Source organism: Trichoplusia ni, chromosome 21 (assembly GCF_003590095.1).
Source record: "Trichoplusia ni isolate ovarian cell line Hi5 chromosome 21, tn1, whole genome shotgun sequence".
Taxonomy (NCBI): domain Eukaryota; kingdom Metazoa; phylum Arthropoda; class Insecta; order Lepidoptera; family Noctuidae; genus Trichoplusia; species Trichoplusia ni.
In genome coordinates this window covers 7181615-7198641 of record NC_039498.1, presented here as the reverse complement: position 1 = coordinate 7198641, position 17027 = coordinate 7181615, and the positions used below count along the sequence as shown (strand labels likewise).

The following is a 17027-nucleotide window of genomic DNA, read 5'->3' as shown; positions in this document are numbered from 1 at the left end:
TCTGCGTGTATAATCGTCACAGTCTTGTATACACCGTGATTTTTTAGTCGTCTTACAAAAGCAGTCCAGTTCACGTATCCAATGACTAGAACACGTTCATGATAAAAAAATAGGTATTTATGAGATTTGAAAAAAAAAAATGCAATTTTTATTCAATATTATGATGCAATTCGTAGTTTTTTAGAAACACAGTTCTGTTGCGAGCGCGGTCCGAGCCTTGTAACAATGGTGAGGGGCGCGGGCGGCGGCATTTTTATCATTTTTAAGAGTATATTTCAGATTTCTCTTGTTTAATTTTCTTCGTACTTACTATCTTAGTTGATGATAAAAAAATAATAATCGCGCCTAGGGGTATTTTACGTCGGATACATGAACTGGGCTGCTTTTGTAAGACGAGTAAAAAATCACCGTGTATACTAAAACTCTTGTCCAGAGAAATAAGCATGCAGAGATTTTAGGTGTCAAATCTAGGTTTCTTAAAGACAATTATTTTCCCCATAACGTAAATAAATGCAAAGTTTAACTTTATTCATTATTTTAATAGGACAATTTCTATTATATAACTTAAATATAATTTTTTTTTTTAATGTGTAGATGAATGACAAAGTCGGAGACACGGGTTTTGATGTATTTTAATTTTCAAACATTAGAGCGATTGCAAGATGCAATAGACAAACATTTTAGTATTCAGCCATTTTGAATATGCAAAATCTATTTCACAAGAAAACTCAGTAATTTTTTTTGATTCCGACTTTTTTTTTATTTCTTTAACCTAATATTATATTTAACTAAGTGATTTGCTTGGTGTTTTTGAATATTCTAATTCATTACTACTATCATGGTGACCTGTTATCGATTTATAAGATGGCGGCAAAATTTCATTTGATTGAGGACTGTAAGGACTCCAATGAGAGTGGTAAGGTGCTGAAAAAAATAAATAAAGTAGTTTAGCAAAGAAATATACTGAAAAAAGTAGAATTATTAGATTTTTGGTAACTTTTGTTAAAGCATTAATTTTATATGATAAAGGTATTAAAAATGAGTGGAAAACAAAATGCAAAAAGATTCTCTCCGGCGGGGAATCGAACCCCGGTCTCCCGCGTGACAGGCGGGGATACTGACCACTATACTACCGAAGACTTGCTGATAGATGCGAAATTACCGATTAGGTTCTTTGAACAATGTATTTGATAGTACATTCAATGAAACGACTTTCCTTATCAGCTATCTAAATATAATTTGATATTTAAATATTGAAATCAGGTTTTTGAAAAATTAATACAATTTTGGAATAGTTTTAATTAAAATATTAATTAATCCTTACCTATATTTGTCAAGCTTCTTTCAAAACCTGCAAATAAACAAAAAATAGGTAAGAATGAATAAATATTTCATTTGAGATTTTTGTGAATGATTAAGTATTGCTCGACATTATCACAGATTGGCGATAGGAGAATAAGATAAGCCATAAAAGTGAGTTGTGTGAGTGTTTTCCAATAAATTACATTGCTACATCATAATAAGTAACACAATGTTCTTCATACTTCATTTTATTAACGTACTTTGAAAATGGTAGATAAATAATATTGGTGTAACTTCTTGGTCTAATGGTAAGTGGCCCTAATTGCTATACTAGAGGTCGTGGGTTCGACTCCCACCCAGGACAAATGTTCGTGTAATGGACAGGATCTTTTGTATAGAACAAATGATCGTGTCCTTTACACGTTTTGTGTGTAATTTATTTAAATCTCTTTATAGTCACGGGATCACTTCATGTGAAGAGACCCGGTCCTTTTAAAGGCTTGCACGGGGACACAGGTCCAACATGTAGAGGCCTTGTTGAGAATTTTAATTATTATGTATGTATTTAGAAATGTATAAGTATGTTTATCAGGTACCCGCGAGCGGTATAGATAAAAGATATTTATTTGCTAATATGGGTATTACATTAGTGGTGACATAAAAGTAATATTCGCTCAGCCATGTTTTGCCAGTAGGCATGCAAATGTGAACTAGGTAAGATGCAGTTATAGGCATGAATAATTTGTTGATTATCTTCATGTATAAAATATTGATTTATACTGTTAATTTGTAATAAGATGTATGGTATTAATGTTTAGAATATTTTAATTTTATACATTTGCAATGGTCTTATCAAATTTCCATTCATTCATCGGCCATTCACATAGAAATCTAAATACTTGTTATTTAGATTTCTATGGCCATTCAGTTTGGTCCATTCAGACAGCGTGCCGCTGGGGAGTTTGTTGCACCGTTTCTTCTCTCACAGCAAAAGCACTTAGGAAGCGGTGATGGGTGGGCGAAACTGGGTGCTGTCCAATGTAATCTGACCTTCAAAAAGTGCTACTTAGTAGCCTAATTTGAATAAATGAATTTTGATTTTGATTTTGGCCATTGTAAATAGCGGAATCGGGGCCTTGGTAATTTTATCATTTACAAAGTACATAGTTGGTTTCTTACCGTGGTGTTCAGCATGTGGTGTCCAGGAGTATTCGTGGTGCGGGCTCGGCATGTGACTGGATTTTAACTTCGTGAAGAATGACGCCACCTGAAATGAAAATAAGTACAATAAGTATACTGTTTGGTATAGTTATATGGATGAAAAACCTTTGCCAAGTGGGAGTGGGCTACGCGGCAGAGGCTAAAGAAAAAAACATTTGCTACAGAAATTGTTCACCCATCAAATTCGTGACTTTACCAATCGTAGCTTAACCTCAATCATTATTTTTATTGCTTGTTGTTTTAGTGGCAACAGAAAATATAATCTGTAAAAAAATCAGCTGTCTAGCTATAACGGTCTGGTGACAAACGGACGGATATGATGGACAGACAGCGGTGGTTCAGTAATATGGTAACGTTTTTACTTTTTCAGAAGGAAACTCTAAAAAATTAAGTAGATTTGTGGTATCACTGCTTGGATAGCCGAGTGGTAAAGACAACACGCTAAGCCCACTGTGAACGATGTGAACGATCTCTAGTTCGATCTTCGCGTGATGCTTGTCCTGAGTCTGAATATCTTTGGATGATAAGGATGAAATTCCTTAGTACGGGAGTCGTTTTTTTATATTGAGTGTTGATCGTGGTGTCAGAACGATGTACAGAACGTTTTCCCTTCCCAAAATTGCTTTGCGATTCCTTCGTTAAGATTAAAGCAGTGAAGTTTGCGTCGAAGTCGACAACATCGGTCATTTAATCATTGAACGTTTGAATACGCTTTAATCCTTGACCTTGTTTCCAATGCAGAAACATTTCTATGGATTAAGAATAAAATAAAAAACTTAACGGACAGCGGCCATTTTATACTCCATTTGTCACTCAAACAAGGTAAAGAAGAGGTGAGGAATCTTTTCGTGTCTTTTTGTCTAAAATCTCAGTTACTTAAAAATAAGACGCGACTAAAAAACAAAGCAACAATAAAAAAAAGAAAACCAAATCAATTTAACTATATTTATAAATTAGTCGTTAATTTATTTAATAAATGTTTATATATAAAAAGACACGTCAACATTGTCTAATTTTTTTTGTACAATCAACGGAGCTACAGAAACGTCGATCATACATTCAACAAATTAATTACCTAGAAAATTAGAAAGTAAATCAATTGTTGTGGCAGCTAGCAATTTAAGATGCAAAAATACGATAGGTATCTCTATTGTTTAATCGTATCACCGCAAATAGGCTCGCTTTTAATTTCGATAAAATGAAAGGCCTACGCGGCCATCTTGTTTTTATTTCGAGCAACGAAGCAAAATTGTCAATTTGCAACCGTTGCAATGAATTGTCGTCCTAATGGGGTTCTGATAGAATATGTTTTTGTGTACCAGTGAAAGTTTGGATTCGATTTGAGATTTATCTGGTCCTTTTCAAAGTTAAAAATAAAGAAGTAAGATAATGTGAAAGTTAAAACATGGCAGTTTGGAATATTCTAATGATCCAAAACTAGTGCAATGACCGGTGTTTTTACGCATCTTCTTACAACAAATTCGAGTTTCAAAAGTTTTTTTTAGTGTATAGGCGTATAGACCAAATGAACAAAGAGATTGGGTATTTTTAGGGTACAAAGAGGTAAGAACGGACCCTGTTACTAAGGCTTCGCTGTCTGTCTGGATGTCTGTCACCAAGCTATATTTTTGCGGGTTGTTTTATATAACTGAATCTCTAACTCCAATTCGATTTGAAAGAGCCTGAAAAAAGCCTCCTTGAAATGAAAACTTTTTGATTTTGAAGCTGATGATGGGAAATATACGTATTTTGATGGTGTGAACTAATAGAAATAAAAAAGGGCAATGGTTTATAACGCCAAAATTTTTATGGGTGTAATTTTTTGATTTTGAAAAAGTGTTTACTTATCTATATATACGGAACCGTCAAAGTAACAAAATCGACTCGCACTTCACCAGGTTTTATAATTTCGAAGTTTTTGTAACAAAAACTTTATAAAAGAAGGCATAGGCCTATTCTTAAAAATCTTTTGATGCGATGCGAGCATAGACAAAACAACAAAAGAAAATTGGACCTCTGTTTTCAATAGTAAGTAGATGTTGGAGTGGGGATAGAATAGGCATTCACTAGCCTCTTGTTAAATGAAAATTTAAATTCAAATGGCATCCTAGAGTAAGAAAGTACCGTCAAATATTTTCTTTTTAATATTCCGTATTTCGGTGACGGCAGGTGGGCAGGCGGTGACAGAATGGCGGCCAAGGCAAGGCAAGGAGCCTCGGTCGTCGACAAGATGGTTCGACGATATAGTAAAGGTCACGGGTCGAGTCTGGATGAGGCTAGCACAGGACCGTAGAAAATTGCACGAGAAAGGGGAGGCCTATGCCCAGCAGTGGGTGGATAAATGCTGTGGATGATGATGATAATTCCATAGTTGAAAAGTCCTGTCCACGAAATATTCATAGATGAAACGCAAAACTCTCAAAAGCGAAACATTCTGAGCCCCAATTTCACTATTATAGAATAACAGTACCTACCAAATTTAATCCAATTTCTATCTATTCATAAGCCATTCTAATTGTCTCACTTCCGTAACTTAAAGAGGTTTTGCTTAGAACCAAAACTCTTTACTTTTGTTCTAAACATCTTCGGTTGCCATATGTCATAAAAAACAAATGCTTACGCATTAATATTGTGTTCAATGTCGACTCATGAATGATAGTGGCAATGACGTCAAACATATTGATTGCTTTCTTACGTTATATTTTTTTGGAACTGAGGACCTAAAGTCACGTCTTAAAGTAATATAAGTGCAGATATTGAAAAGAGATGGCGCTATATACCGTGTGTATCGCTATCACGCTTCCACAATCATAAGAAAATATTTTAAGACTTGGTGATAGAACAAAGGACTATTTTTAAATTGGATTGACGTAGATTGACGCTTTTTATTGACTACAGTTTTCGTATCGCTGTATTAGATTTAAAGATATTTTCTCGACTCGCGATCCCGCCGCGTCTGCTCATGATTAAGGACTCCGGTTGGGTCCGAAACTAGTCGGGCTACCCCGATAAATGCGCGTGAGTAAACCGTTACATCATTTAATAATAGATTTAAAGACTTAATATTTAGAAGAGAAAAGTGAAATACATTTTTATAATTATGACAGCTACAGACATTTATACAATAACCCAATAGTTTTGGTTTCCTTGTGGTTTTAGCATGGATCTATATGCACGAGTTGCAGGTTCGATCCCAACAAAGGCAAAGTATTAAAAGTCGCCGTGCAATCAACCTTGAGTGTACGGATAGCCGAGTGGTTCAGGCCACTACGCCAAACCGCGCGACGTGTCGCGGGTTCGATCCCCGCGTAGGACAAGCATTTGTGTGATCCACGAATGCTTGTTGTTTGTGAATCATCTCACGACACAAATATTAAATTCCTTAGTGCGGAAATCGTTCTTTTTTGGTAATTTTTGGAAGTTTTATGCAGTTTCTTCATTATTCTAAGACACCACTGACAAATGGTGACGGAAAACATCGTGAGGAAACCTGGATACCAAATATTGTAATTTGAAATTTTTACAGTACAATCATTTGCTATATACAAAAAAAAAACCAACAAACAATAATTAAATCAATGCATCAAAAAATTCATCGGCATCGCCGCCTGCTGGGAGTGTGCCCAAAAGGCTGGCAGCATTGCCACGTTGACTGGCAATGCTAATCTTCTGAGCGAGGTAAAAGCCAACCTTTGGGTCACGAGAAGTCAAGAGACGCTTTGCTAGGTCTTTAAAAAGCGTTTTAAGCCAAGCGCCCAAAAGTTTAAACCCCAAACGGCTCAAAGAAGTAACTACCAACTAGATTACCATATTTGCGCCGTTTGAGTATTTCAGCAGCCGCGGCAGCAGAGCCAGCGCAGCTCGAAGAACCAGGAAGGTGAGATGGCGCAAGAGTATCGACACAAGTGGCGTCCCACACTAATTTCATTTGAAATTTTGAAATTACAACCCGCAATCATCTACCGTGGTGATCAATGCTCAAACCTACCCTATACAGGAAGAGACCTGTGCGAAGCAGAGTAGGTGTTTATGCTATATACCATGATCTCTTTATGTTCAGGTATAGTTCGTTTTTTATATAGAGCAAAAAATACTAGCGTCACAGATGAGGTGAGACATAGAAGGCGGGACTAATAATAGTGCGCAATGACGTCACTGGTCGGTAAAAACTTTACTGTTAAATGACGTCAAACGAGATTTAGACTCGGTCTATGGTGCTCCTTTTTTGTTTAAGAAAGATAAGAAAAAATACTTAGATAGCTAACAGATTTTTTTTGGAAATCTGTCTGACAGAGGATTTTTTTGGCATATAACGATTGATACTGGCTACATTGTCGTTAATAATAATATAGTACATACCCGATCGTATTTCAGATTAAAGATCTCAACAAGGCCTCTGCATGTTGGACCTGTGTCCCTCTGCACGTCTTTAAAAAGGACCGGGTCTCTTCTCATGAAGTTATCCCGTGAATGATAAGAGATACAAATGATAATATTCCAAAACTTTCATACAACGCCATCTAGTGTCAAGGTAAAAGTTAGCATTATGAGTACTAGACAAGTGATAATCATACTTATATATTTCTAAATACATACATAATGTAGATAAATTACACCCAGAATGAACGATCGTGCTCATCACACAAACATTTGTCCTAAGTGGGAATCGAACTCACGACCTCTGGTATAGCAGTGAGGGTCACCCGCCACTAGACCAACAGGACTGTCAAAATATTATTAAGCTTGTGGAAAGCGTCGGGCGGTAGGCCCACAGTTAAAAAAAAAACGTACAAGCAATCAACACTCCATTCATTGACAAGTTAATTAAACATCACACTGATTATAAATGCGTAAGCATTAATTTTTTATAAGATACTAGCTTTTCGCCCGCGTCGAGGTCGGTTATATCGCGTTTCCAAGAAAACTCTTCAAAAGTCCGGGATAAAAACTATCCTATGTTCTTTCTCGAGGTCAACTCTATCTCAGTACCAAATTTCATTAAAATCAGTTCAGTGATTTAGACGTGAACCGTAACAGACTGACAGACAGACAGAGTTACTTTCGCATTTATAATATTAGTAGGGATTAGCAGGGATAGTATCGGAACATGAATAGAAAAAAAGGAAAGAGCTTTGTTTCTAATCAAACACTTTTTAAGTTGCCGAGCGTGACAAAAGTGCGCTGTCAGCCCTGTGTGATAAGCTTGTACTGTGGATGAAGGAGTGTAAATTTATCAATAAACAAATCACGACCTCAGGAACAGCAGACAGGCTCACTAAATACGAGACCAACAGGCCTGTCATGATTAAATTATCTACTGGTCTGAGTTTTGGCCTCTTTTCATTCACATTTAATTCACAATTATTATTATGATCAACTTGACAGACTTTCTGAACTCCACAACACACTGAAGGTGGTAGTTATATAAGTATACCTAACTGTTTATATCTATGTTACGCTCTCCCGATAACTAAAAATAAGTGAGAAACTAACTAACCAAGAAGGTTAAGCTGTTGCGTATTTAAAATCAACCGTAATTGGATGACCAAAAGATTAAAAAAGAATCAAAATGCTTGACATGATTTTTTTAGACACTATTCAATTACATATCTTGCTTTTAGAAATCTCAATACAACTTAGCGAGAACTATGACTCAAAAACTATATGTAAGTACTAGCTGTTGCCCGCGGGCCCGCCCGGTATAAATCGGAAATGATCCCAGGAACATAAAATCGAGATTAAAAGTATGTGTCAGTCCTGAAAATCATCTGTCTACATACCAAATCGTTCCAGCCGTGTTTGCGGGATAGAATGACAAACATACATCCACACATTTTCATTAGCTTTCAAATTTTCTCCGTGGTCGAGTGGCGTACGCGCCGGTTTCAAGGTGTTGCTAGCTCTGAGGTCCCGGGTTCGATCCCCGGTCGGGCCAATGTAAAACTCAAATTTTTACATTGTCTCGGGTCTGGGTGTTTGTGGTACCTTCGTTGTATCTGAATTCTGTAACGCAAGTGCTTCAGCAACTTACTTTGGGTTCAGAACAATGTATGTGATGTTGTCCGCATTAATTAACATTTATCCTATTAGTAGGACAGGATTGATAGTTCAACATTCAGAGGGTCTGTCACCACTCTTAAAGTACCTATTATCATGGTTGTGGAAGCGTGACAGAGATATACACGGTGTAGAGCGACATCTCTCTTTCAAATCATCGTCATCCTAGCTATTTCCCAAATATGTTGGGGTCGGCTTCCAGTCTAACTGCTCCAGTGTATTCAGCTAAGTACCAGTGTTTTACAAGGAGCGACTGCCTATCTGACCTCCACAACCCAGTTACCTGGGCAACACGGTAACCCCTTAGATAGACTGGTAGTCAGACTTTCTATCTTCTGACTACTAGTTACTACCCGTAACGACTGTCAAAGATGTAGAAATAACAGCCGGGAGCCACAATTTAACGTGCCTTCCGATAAACGGAGGAACTCGTTAAGGCAAAGATGGTCACCCATCTTCGGACCGACCAGGTCAAGCGTAGCTTATTGTGTGATCGATTAACTTGTGCAGTTATAACTTGGCCACGAGCTCTTTTCATCTCATCTGCCAAATTCGCATTAATATTTCTTTAAGACGAAGAATCTAGCTTCTACATTATGTCTGTACTTAATACGGGAGCTAGATTCAAAATGGCGTTGATTTCTTTCAGATTAGCAGTCACGCAATGTGCAAATAATGTTTATAACTAGCTATTTGAATAGCATTGCCCCCAAAACGAAATAATCATCATTTAGTTTAATACTATAAAACAATTTGAAGCAAAACGTTTCAATTGGATTGACTCCTAAAGGAATTAAATATTTAACAAGAGTTAGTTGAATTTATTATTTATCCTATTAGATATTTTAAGTCATATAAAAACTGTATTTTTAATTTTTTTATATGCTTCATTTTTCCCATTTTTATTATTCGACTGCGTTTTAATAAGGTTTTATAAGAAAATAGTTCGATTTTAAAAAGTTAAATAAATTTAAACTGAGCCGCACGCACGTCAATACGAAAATGCCTAAAAAAAGCAATGGAATCTAAGTAGACTGCCTAATAAATTCAATCGATTCTAAATATAACCAATAGGTTTTTTACGTCGAGTTAATAAAAACTCTGCTATTTTTAGAATACGCCGTTTAAAAATAACAGTTTTTATTAACTGTCTTGATACAAATGAACTCTGGTTTTAGAAAAGCTTGCTTTACTGAATTTGTTACTCTAAACCCCAATGACTATATTTTCTAATACAACAATTAGAAATTCAGAACGGGGCGCTACACAGGCTAAATTGAGACTCAAAACTCAATAATTTTCCTATTATTATGTTCCTAAAATGCTGAGGAGAATAAAAAAAGTATCATTTTTATCAAATTTTCATTAATTAATTAGCCATTGTAAATAGCAGAGTCGAGGCCAACCAATTCCTGTATGTATCAGCCCCTCTAGCCAAGATACATTGAAACAATCGTTAACGTACACAGAATTTATTTAAATGAAATGTCAAAGTGTGACACGTGACATAACGAAACGAAATGTCATTTCTACATTTGATTTTTTATCGTTATTTGGTAACTTTAACGATTGTTGAAATATAACTAGGGTAAGGTTTTTTATATGAGATTTTTCGCTTCAAGTGTACGCGTCTGCTTTGATTTGAAAAGCTTTAGTCAGTCTTGAAAAGTGTCTTGCAAAAATGAATGGTAGACTATAATAGGGATGTTGACAATTTTTTTTTCCGTCTTGTAGTTTATTGTATAATAATAGATACGTATTTTTTAATTTGTCCCGCAAACATAACTTGACTAAATTACAGTAAATGAAACTTACGCGTGACGTCACGATTGAGTATAAATTTATCATATCGTTACGTCACCAGTCCCCTTAACTTTAAAGCATTAAATGTTTGTCAATTTTAGTTTTCGTGAAAATGGAAAAAATACGTGCCCAATACTTTTGAATTATCCATTTTTATATCCAGTCATCATCCCTATTTCAAAATGCTTACCTTAGCAGAGCTGACAGCGATTTTGAAGACTAGCAGAAGCAGGCCGATGGCTACAGACTTGGCAGCAAGGAGACCAGTCAACAGGATCCAAGTGGATGTGGCTCCGAAGTGGAAGACAAGAGGCACCAGAGCAACGCCCATTTTCTTCATATTCCTTCCGTCTGGAGATAGAAACACCTTTAGTAAAACTTCGGGGTTGAGAATACTGAAAGCCGTTCGCGTTTGGAAACTGCACTTTCAGCGCGCTTTCACCAACTTTCTAAACGTGAAAAATTTAGGATTGAAAATGCGGCTCTTATTAAAAGTGAGGCCTATTTCCTTTGTCACTTCTTAAAGTTCATGTTATCCTTACAAAAAAATATATCAAAATCGTCAGTGCCGAGAAAGCCCAGACGGAAATGGTGTAGAATGTAAATGTGTTTTTAAAGGACCCGTTTGAGATCCTACTTCTGGGAAAAGACCATTTTCATTCAAAACTCTCAATTTTGAATTTTTGATTTCTGGCCACCTTTTATTTATGTCGTAATTTCAGCTTTCCACTCTGTGTTAAGGATCTTTTAGCTCTTTTTTAACTCTGGCTAGGTTTACCACAGTTTCATCCATACTGAAAAATCATTCTGATCCACTTGATTTACCTGTCTATAAATACACGTCCTTTTAGCACGTTTATTTATACAAGTAGATATTATTATATTGGCTAAACTACAAAAGCTCGCCTTTGCTTGCTTTACCTCAATTTTATTATTTTCGTGGCAACACAAATAGATTACTTGTATTTTTTTTATTTTTAGCTGTCACGTTTCATGCTATTCCGGGTGGTGATAGACAGACAGATATGTAATATAGGTTGCGTTTTTACCTTTTATATTATATGGAATTATGTAAGGATAATAATTAAGTTTTTCCGGACTTACCCCTGTTAGTTCCCACTCCAAACTCAGGTTTCAGATCCTCATAATGAATAAACCTTCCAATAGGACTATTCCCTATGTGCTCATCATTAAACCTCTCCAGGCATTTTACCAAAAAACTTATAGAACCACTAACTGTACTTAAAAACTTTTCATCTTGACCTACTTTTAAACTGCTTTCTGCCGAATTGATTTGAAAATTCGAACAAAAAATTAAAAAATAAACATATGTCATGACGGCCATTTTGAATTTTAGATGCGCGCGTTCGCTACGAGTCCAAAATTACAACTGTAAGTAATGTACGGATATATTCGAATCAAAAATTGAAAGTACTTAGGATTCGACAAAAATGACTGGATCCCTAACTTAAGGAGGGTTTCGTGAAAATCGAGGTCTGTATGAAATGGATTTTCTGTCTGATGGATGATAAATGAAATATGTAGTAGTTTTATGTTTTTTCTTGTTTTTAAACTAGATCGCATGTAATGGTTTTCTTTATAATGATTCGTTGGCCTAAGAATGTAAGTATATCACGTTTCAAAAGGGAAAGCTGAAGGTAAGTTCTAGATGAGATATAATGTCTAAAAAAAACATTTACGCACTTTAGAACTTATTATGTAGGTGCTAATTTAGTTTCTTTGAGTGATTCCATGTTAAGTGGTAAATTAGTAGTCTGGTTCCTATTTCTTTACATGACCTATTATGATGATGACTATTGATTATCCAACAATTTTAGTGACCGCTTAACTCGACAATTTTTTTGTCATTCGCTTTACTTTCCATCCAGCCGCCAAGTCTTATATGCCTTACTTTAAAATGCTTTAAATATCTAGGTACAAACATAATTTATTAAAATCGGTGGTTCTTTTTCCATCAATTTATCATCTTAAATCTATCGAATAGTCCTACGAGTAAGTAGAATACGATGATACATGTGCTTAAAGATGAAATAAAAAAATAAATACATCTGTCAAAAATTTGACATTACTTTTCCCTCCGACCGTAACCTTTTACGAAGCGCCAATTTTTTTTTAAACTAATGGCATTGCTCATTAGGATTGTTGACTGAATGTCGGTACAACATTTTGTTTTTTATTTGTCTTAAAAAAATAAGTAAAAAAGTGTAGAGTAGAATTAATGACATGCGATTAAAAGCGAAAGTTAAGCTTTGATATACGATATAGTACAGATTAACGTTTCTTAGTGTTGAGTAGTAAATTTAGGATAATGATTTTGACGGCACGAATAACCGAATTGTCAACCTTTATGCCGGCCATTTTGCGTATGATATGGGTTTGATCCCCGCGTAGGACAAGCGTCTGTGTGATCCACGAATGTTTGTTTTAAGTTTGGGTGTACATATGACTTGAATGCTTTTAAAACCCATCAAGACACAAGGATTATATTCCAAAGAGAGGAATTTCTGAAAAAAATACCTTGTTTCTTGAACTATTGTGAGCAGTCACGCAGTACGTATTATAGTGCAATTTAAAAGCGGTCGCGCTCACTATTCCACAGCCTAATGAGACGGCAATTAAACAAAGGTACAGGACGAACATTTTTATGTTATGTATGAAATTCATCATGCACATATTAGGGTGTCTTGTGCATGTGACTTGAATCATCATCGGCCTAGCCTTTTCCCAGCTATTGTTGGGGTCGTCTTCCAGCCTAACGGGATTCCGCTAAGTACCAGTGTTTAACAAGGAGCGACTGCCTATCTGACCTCCTCAACCCAGTTACCTGGGCAACACGATACGTACCCCTTCGTTTGATTGGTTGTAAGATATTTCAAGCTTCTGTTGACCTGTAACGAATGTCAAAGATGTTGGATAACAGCCGGTACCTACAATTTAACGTGCCTTCTGAAACATGTGCATATGACTTGAATGTATGTGAATTTTTTTAGTGTGGAAAACATTATCTTTTATTTCTTTCTAAATCATGTGACCAAGCGAAACGAAATATCATTTTTATTATACACTAGCTGACCCAGCAAACATTGTTTTGCCTAATAAATTATTTCTAGTTGTATGTATTTTTTAATGCCACATTATAAAAAAATAAAAACAAAAAATTTCGTTGAAAAAATGAAATATTGTTTTTTAGTGTGAGCAACCCTTAACACCTAGGGGTATGAAAAAAAGATGTTAGTCGATTCTCAGACCTATTGAATACGCATATACAATTTGATAAAAATCGGTTAAGCCGTTTCGGAGGAGTACGGTAACTAACATCGTGACCCGGGAATTTTATATATTAGAAGATTAAATCATTTGCTACTGGCACTATAGAGTTTAGAAATGTAATTTGGTTCCAACTTCAGGCCTTAAATCTCAAAATAAGTAGACATCTACTCTACATCTATACTTTTTGTATATTTTTCAACATGTCTACGGCCTAGGCAATTACTGTCTAGACTCAAAATGGGCTACTTTTTAACATAATTACTTTTACAAGATGTGTAGTGAATAATTGCATGATTTTTTGTTCAAGTTCTTGAGAGATTAGATGGCTTTGAATTTCATTTGCGTCACTAAGATAGTTTTAAGAGTAGTTTTTTAGAGTTTTATTTAACAAGTAATGTTTGTGTATGTGTGTGTGTCATAAAGTGGTTTAAATAATCTCATAGATTGATTATAAATAGAAAACCCTAAAATTACGGGGTTGTGTGGATCGGGCTAATTTATGAATCTAAATTATCCAGGATGCAAACAAACGCATAAAAAATCATTCAAATCGGTCCAGCTGTTTAAGAGTTGAGTGATATACATACATACGGACAGTAGAATTATGAGGTATATTCATTATTAGATAAATAAGATAAGAAACCAGTCTAGAGATTCCACACGAAACGACTGGGTATTAAAAGTTTAGCGTATCTGTAACTGTTTGTAAGTATGTCAGTATGTTTGTCTGTGGCATGCTCTTGAACGACTGACCCGGCTTGTGTGTTACGAGTATTTAACTTGAAAAGAGAATTCGATGAGTGTACATGGATATGTTATATAAAAATCAGACCAAGCTGGCTGAATGCATATTTTACATCTTACAACTTCCTATATTACTAGCTGCTGCCCGCGACTTCGTCCCCGTTGGTAGAATATATAAGTTATGATTTATACCTGCCCTGTTTTTTTCACATTTTCCATTGTATCTTCGCTCCTATTAGTCGCAGCGTGATGGTTTATAGCCTAAAGCCTTCCTCGATGAATGGTCAATTCAACACAAAAAGAATTTTTCAATTCGGGCCAGTAGTTTCTGAGATTAACGCGTTCAAACAAACAAACTCTTCAGCTTTATATATTAGTATAGAGTATAGAAGTATAGATAAAAATAAGACCAAGATGGCTGAATACATATTTTACATCTTACAACTTCCTATATTATATGAGCATCAAATGAAAGAGCTCGTATCAGTGATCTTGTATCAGATACAGACCTAATTTATTACGCTACGCTTAAGCGTGCGAAAGAGAAGTACTAATGAGCATTGCCCGAGAGTGAAGGACACGAAAACATCCACTGACGTCTGAGATATGTTTTTAAGACTTTAAGCTTTTGCTGACGTTCCTGGTATTTTCTTTTTTTATATGTGACGTGGTTACAATATGATTTCAGGGGCTTTATTAGGGGTTTATTTAATTAACATAGTCATTAATAGGTTTTTATAATTATCCAGAGTTAGAAATTACAGTTCATCAAAAAACATTATTGTTGTCTAGTTTCAGACAATTTAGCGGTTGCAAATAGTCTGAAAACTTTTTTTTTATTTTCATTGTTAAGAAAGAAAGGAGAAAACATTTTCAAAAATATCATTTGTTGTAACCACAATACTTTCTCCAAATCAGAATGCATGCAGCGAAATCAAAATAAAATGACTTTTGGATTTTGTAGTGTCAGCAACTCAGCGACTACAGTCGTTTATCACAACGCAATTTATAAAGGGCCAGTATTTTTAACCAACTATCTACAAAACGGAGGTTACTTAATTTGTATGCATTTAGTAATTTGATACTTTACTAATATTGTTCTATTATAACCTTGGCAACGACTACAATATTATTAAATACCTAGCTTTTTGCAAACGTTGTTTTGCCATACAAATGAGTTTTAGGAAAAAAAAATTGCTACGAAAAATAGATGTTACCCGATTCTCGGACTTAATTAAACGTAATTTCATGAGAATCGGTCGAGCCGTTTCGGAGTTCAATTTCGTACACTGTGACACGAGAATTTAATATAATATATTATTGAATCATTTCTATTTAACTTAATGAAAATACGTTTTGCTTTATGCGAAGATAATTTAATTTCGGGTAGTTAGTAAGAGTTCCACTCGCTCGCCCGCCGCGTCAGCTCATGATTAAGGACTCCGGTTGGGTCCGAAACTAGTCGGGCAATCCCGATAAATACGCGTGAGTATACCGTGGTATCATTTAATAAAGAAAATTCAATTCTTTTCTTTTTGGTTTACTTTTTGGAGTCATTTTTTTTGTATCTTTTTTTACCTTAAAATATAGGAGTTTGTATTTAATATATTCTAACTATACTTTCTTTGGATCCGGGGTGAAACTCTAATAAATTCCATCAACAAAAACATCCCGGATCTCTTCTATTCTATCAACTACTGTTTTAACTATAGGTGTGAAGACTTTTTTGTTGCCAAAAAGAACAACAGCAAATCATTGTATTTGATTGTGTACAGTTGTTCAAAAACCGGCCTAGTTTGAGCCGGACTTATGCACGAAGGGTTCCCTACATTCCGTTCACAAATGACTGGGTTTTTGGTTGAGAAGCAGGGAGTGGCAGAAATGAAATGAAATGAAATCATGTATTCTGCAAATAGGATATTTTATCACTTTTACATGTCTTTTTGAGAACGCTGGTTCTCGTTGAGTCGACATTTCCAATCTGACTACCCTGAGAAGAAATTTCGAATCAAACTCAGACGCAGATTCAGGCAGATTTTACTGACCATTCCACCCACCCTTTCTTTTATATCTTGGGTAAAAGCGAATGACTTCAACCCACGCCGAAGGCATTTTTGTCCAACATATCCCATGTTGGACTCTCACCGACTAATGAAACCCCGGGTAACGGGTAACGGGATCGCTTTTCGAGCTCGGCGCTACTCTAGAAAGTACGGGGGTATCTTAATGGGCCCCGTTGTGGTATAAATCCTATAAATATTTATTTTATTCTATAGCGTGAACATTATATTGTCATTATTAGTCAAAAATGTAATTAACAACCCCGGTTCAGGAACTGTTTTGGTGAGCGACGGATAAATAGACAGAAAGGGCAGTCTAAAAAGTTGGGTCCTGTTTTATCCTTTGGTTACGGAACCCCAAAACTCAGATTGTATTAACCGACTTATATGGCTGTCCGTACCAAATATCAAATATCTAGGTAATATGAAAGTTAGAACACAGGTCAAGTTTCAGTCCGATTAGATACGTATATGTCGAGAATAAAATACATTTTAGGAGTGAAAGATGCTCTGATTCATTGATAATATTAATTATCTAATTTGTGATAT

At 35.5% G+C, this 17027-nt stretch overlaps 1 protein-coding gene and 1 non-coding gene across 2 annotated transcripts; both read right to left on the bottom strand.

Moving 5' to 3' along the window:
- Positions 1–632: 632 nt before the first annotated feature.
- LOC113504318 lies at positions 633–14293 on the bottom strand. Its single transcript, XM_026886574.1, has 6 exons — positions 14266–14293; positions 11473–11664; positions 10574–10734; positions 2482–2569; positions 1325–1351; positions 633–924 (listed from the first exon to the last, which is right to left on the bottom strand). The coding sequence occupies exons 1-6, from the start codon at positions 14291–14293 to the stop codon at positions 785–787; spliced, it is 636 nt and encodes a 211-aa protein (XP_026742375.1). The 3' UTR covers positions 633–784.
- Trnad-guc lies at positions 1068–1139 on the bottom strand. Its single transcript has one exon. It is a non-coding gene; the product is annotated as a tRNA-Asp (tRNA).
- Positions 14294–17027: the final 2734 nt, after the last annotated feature.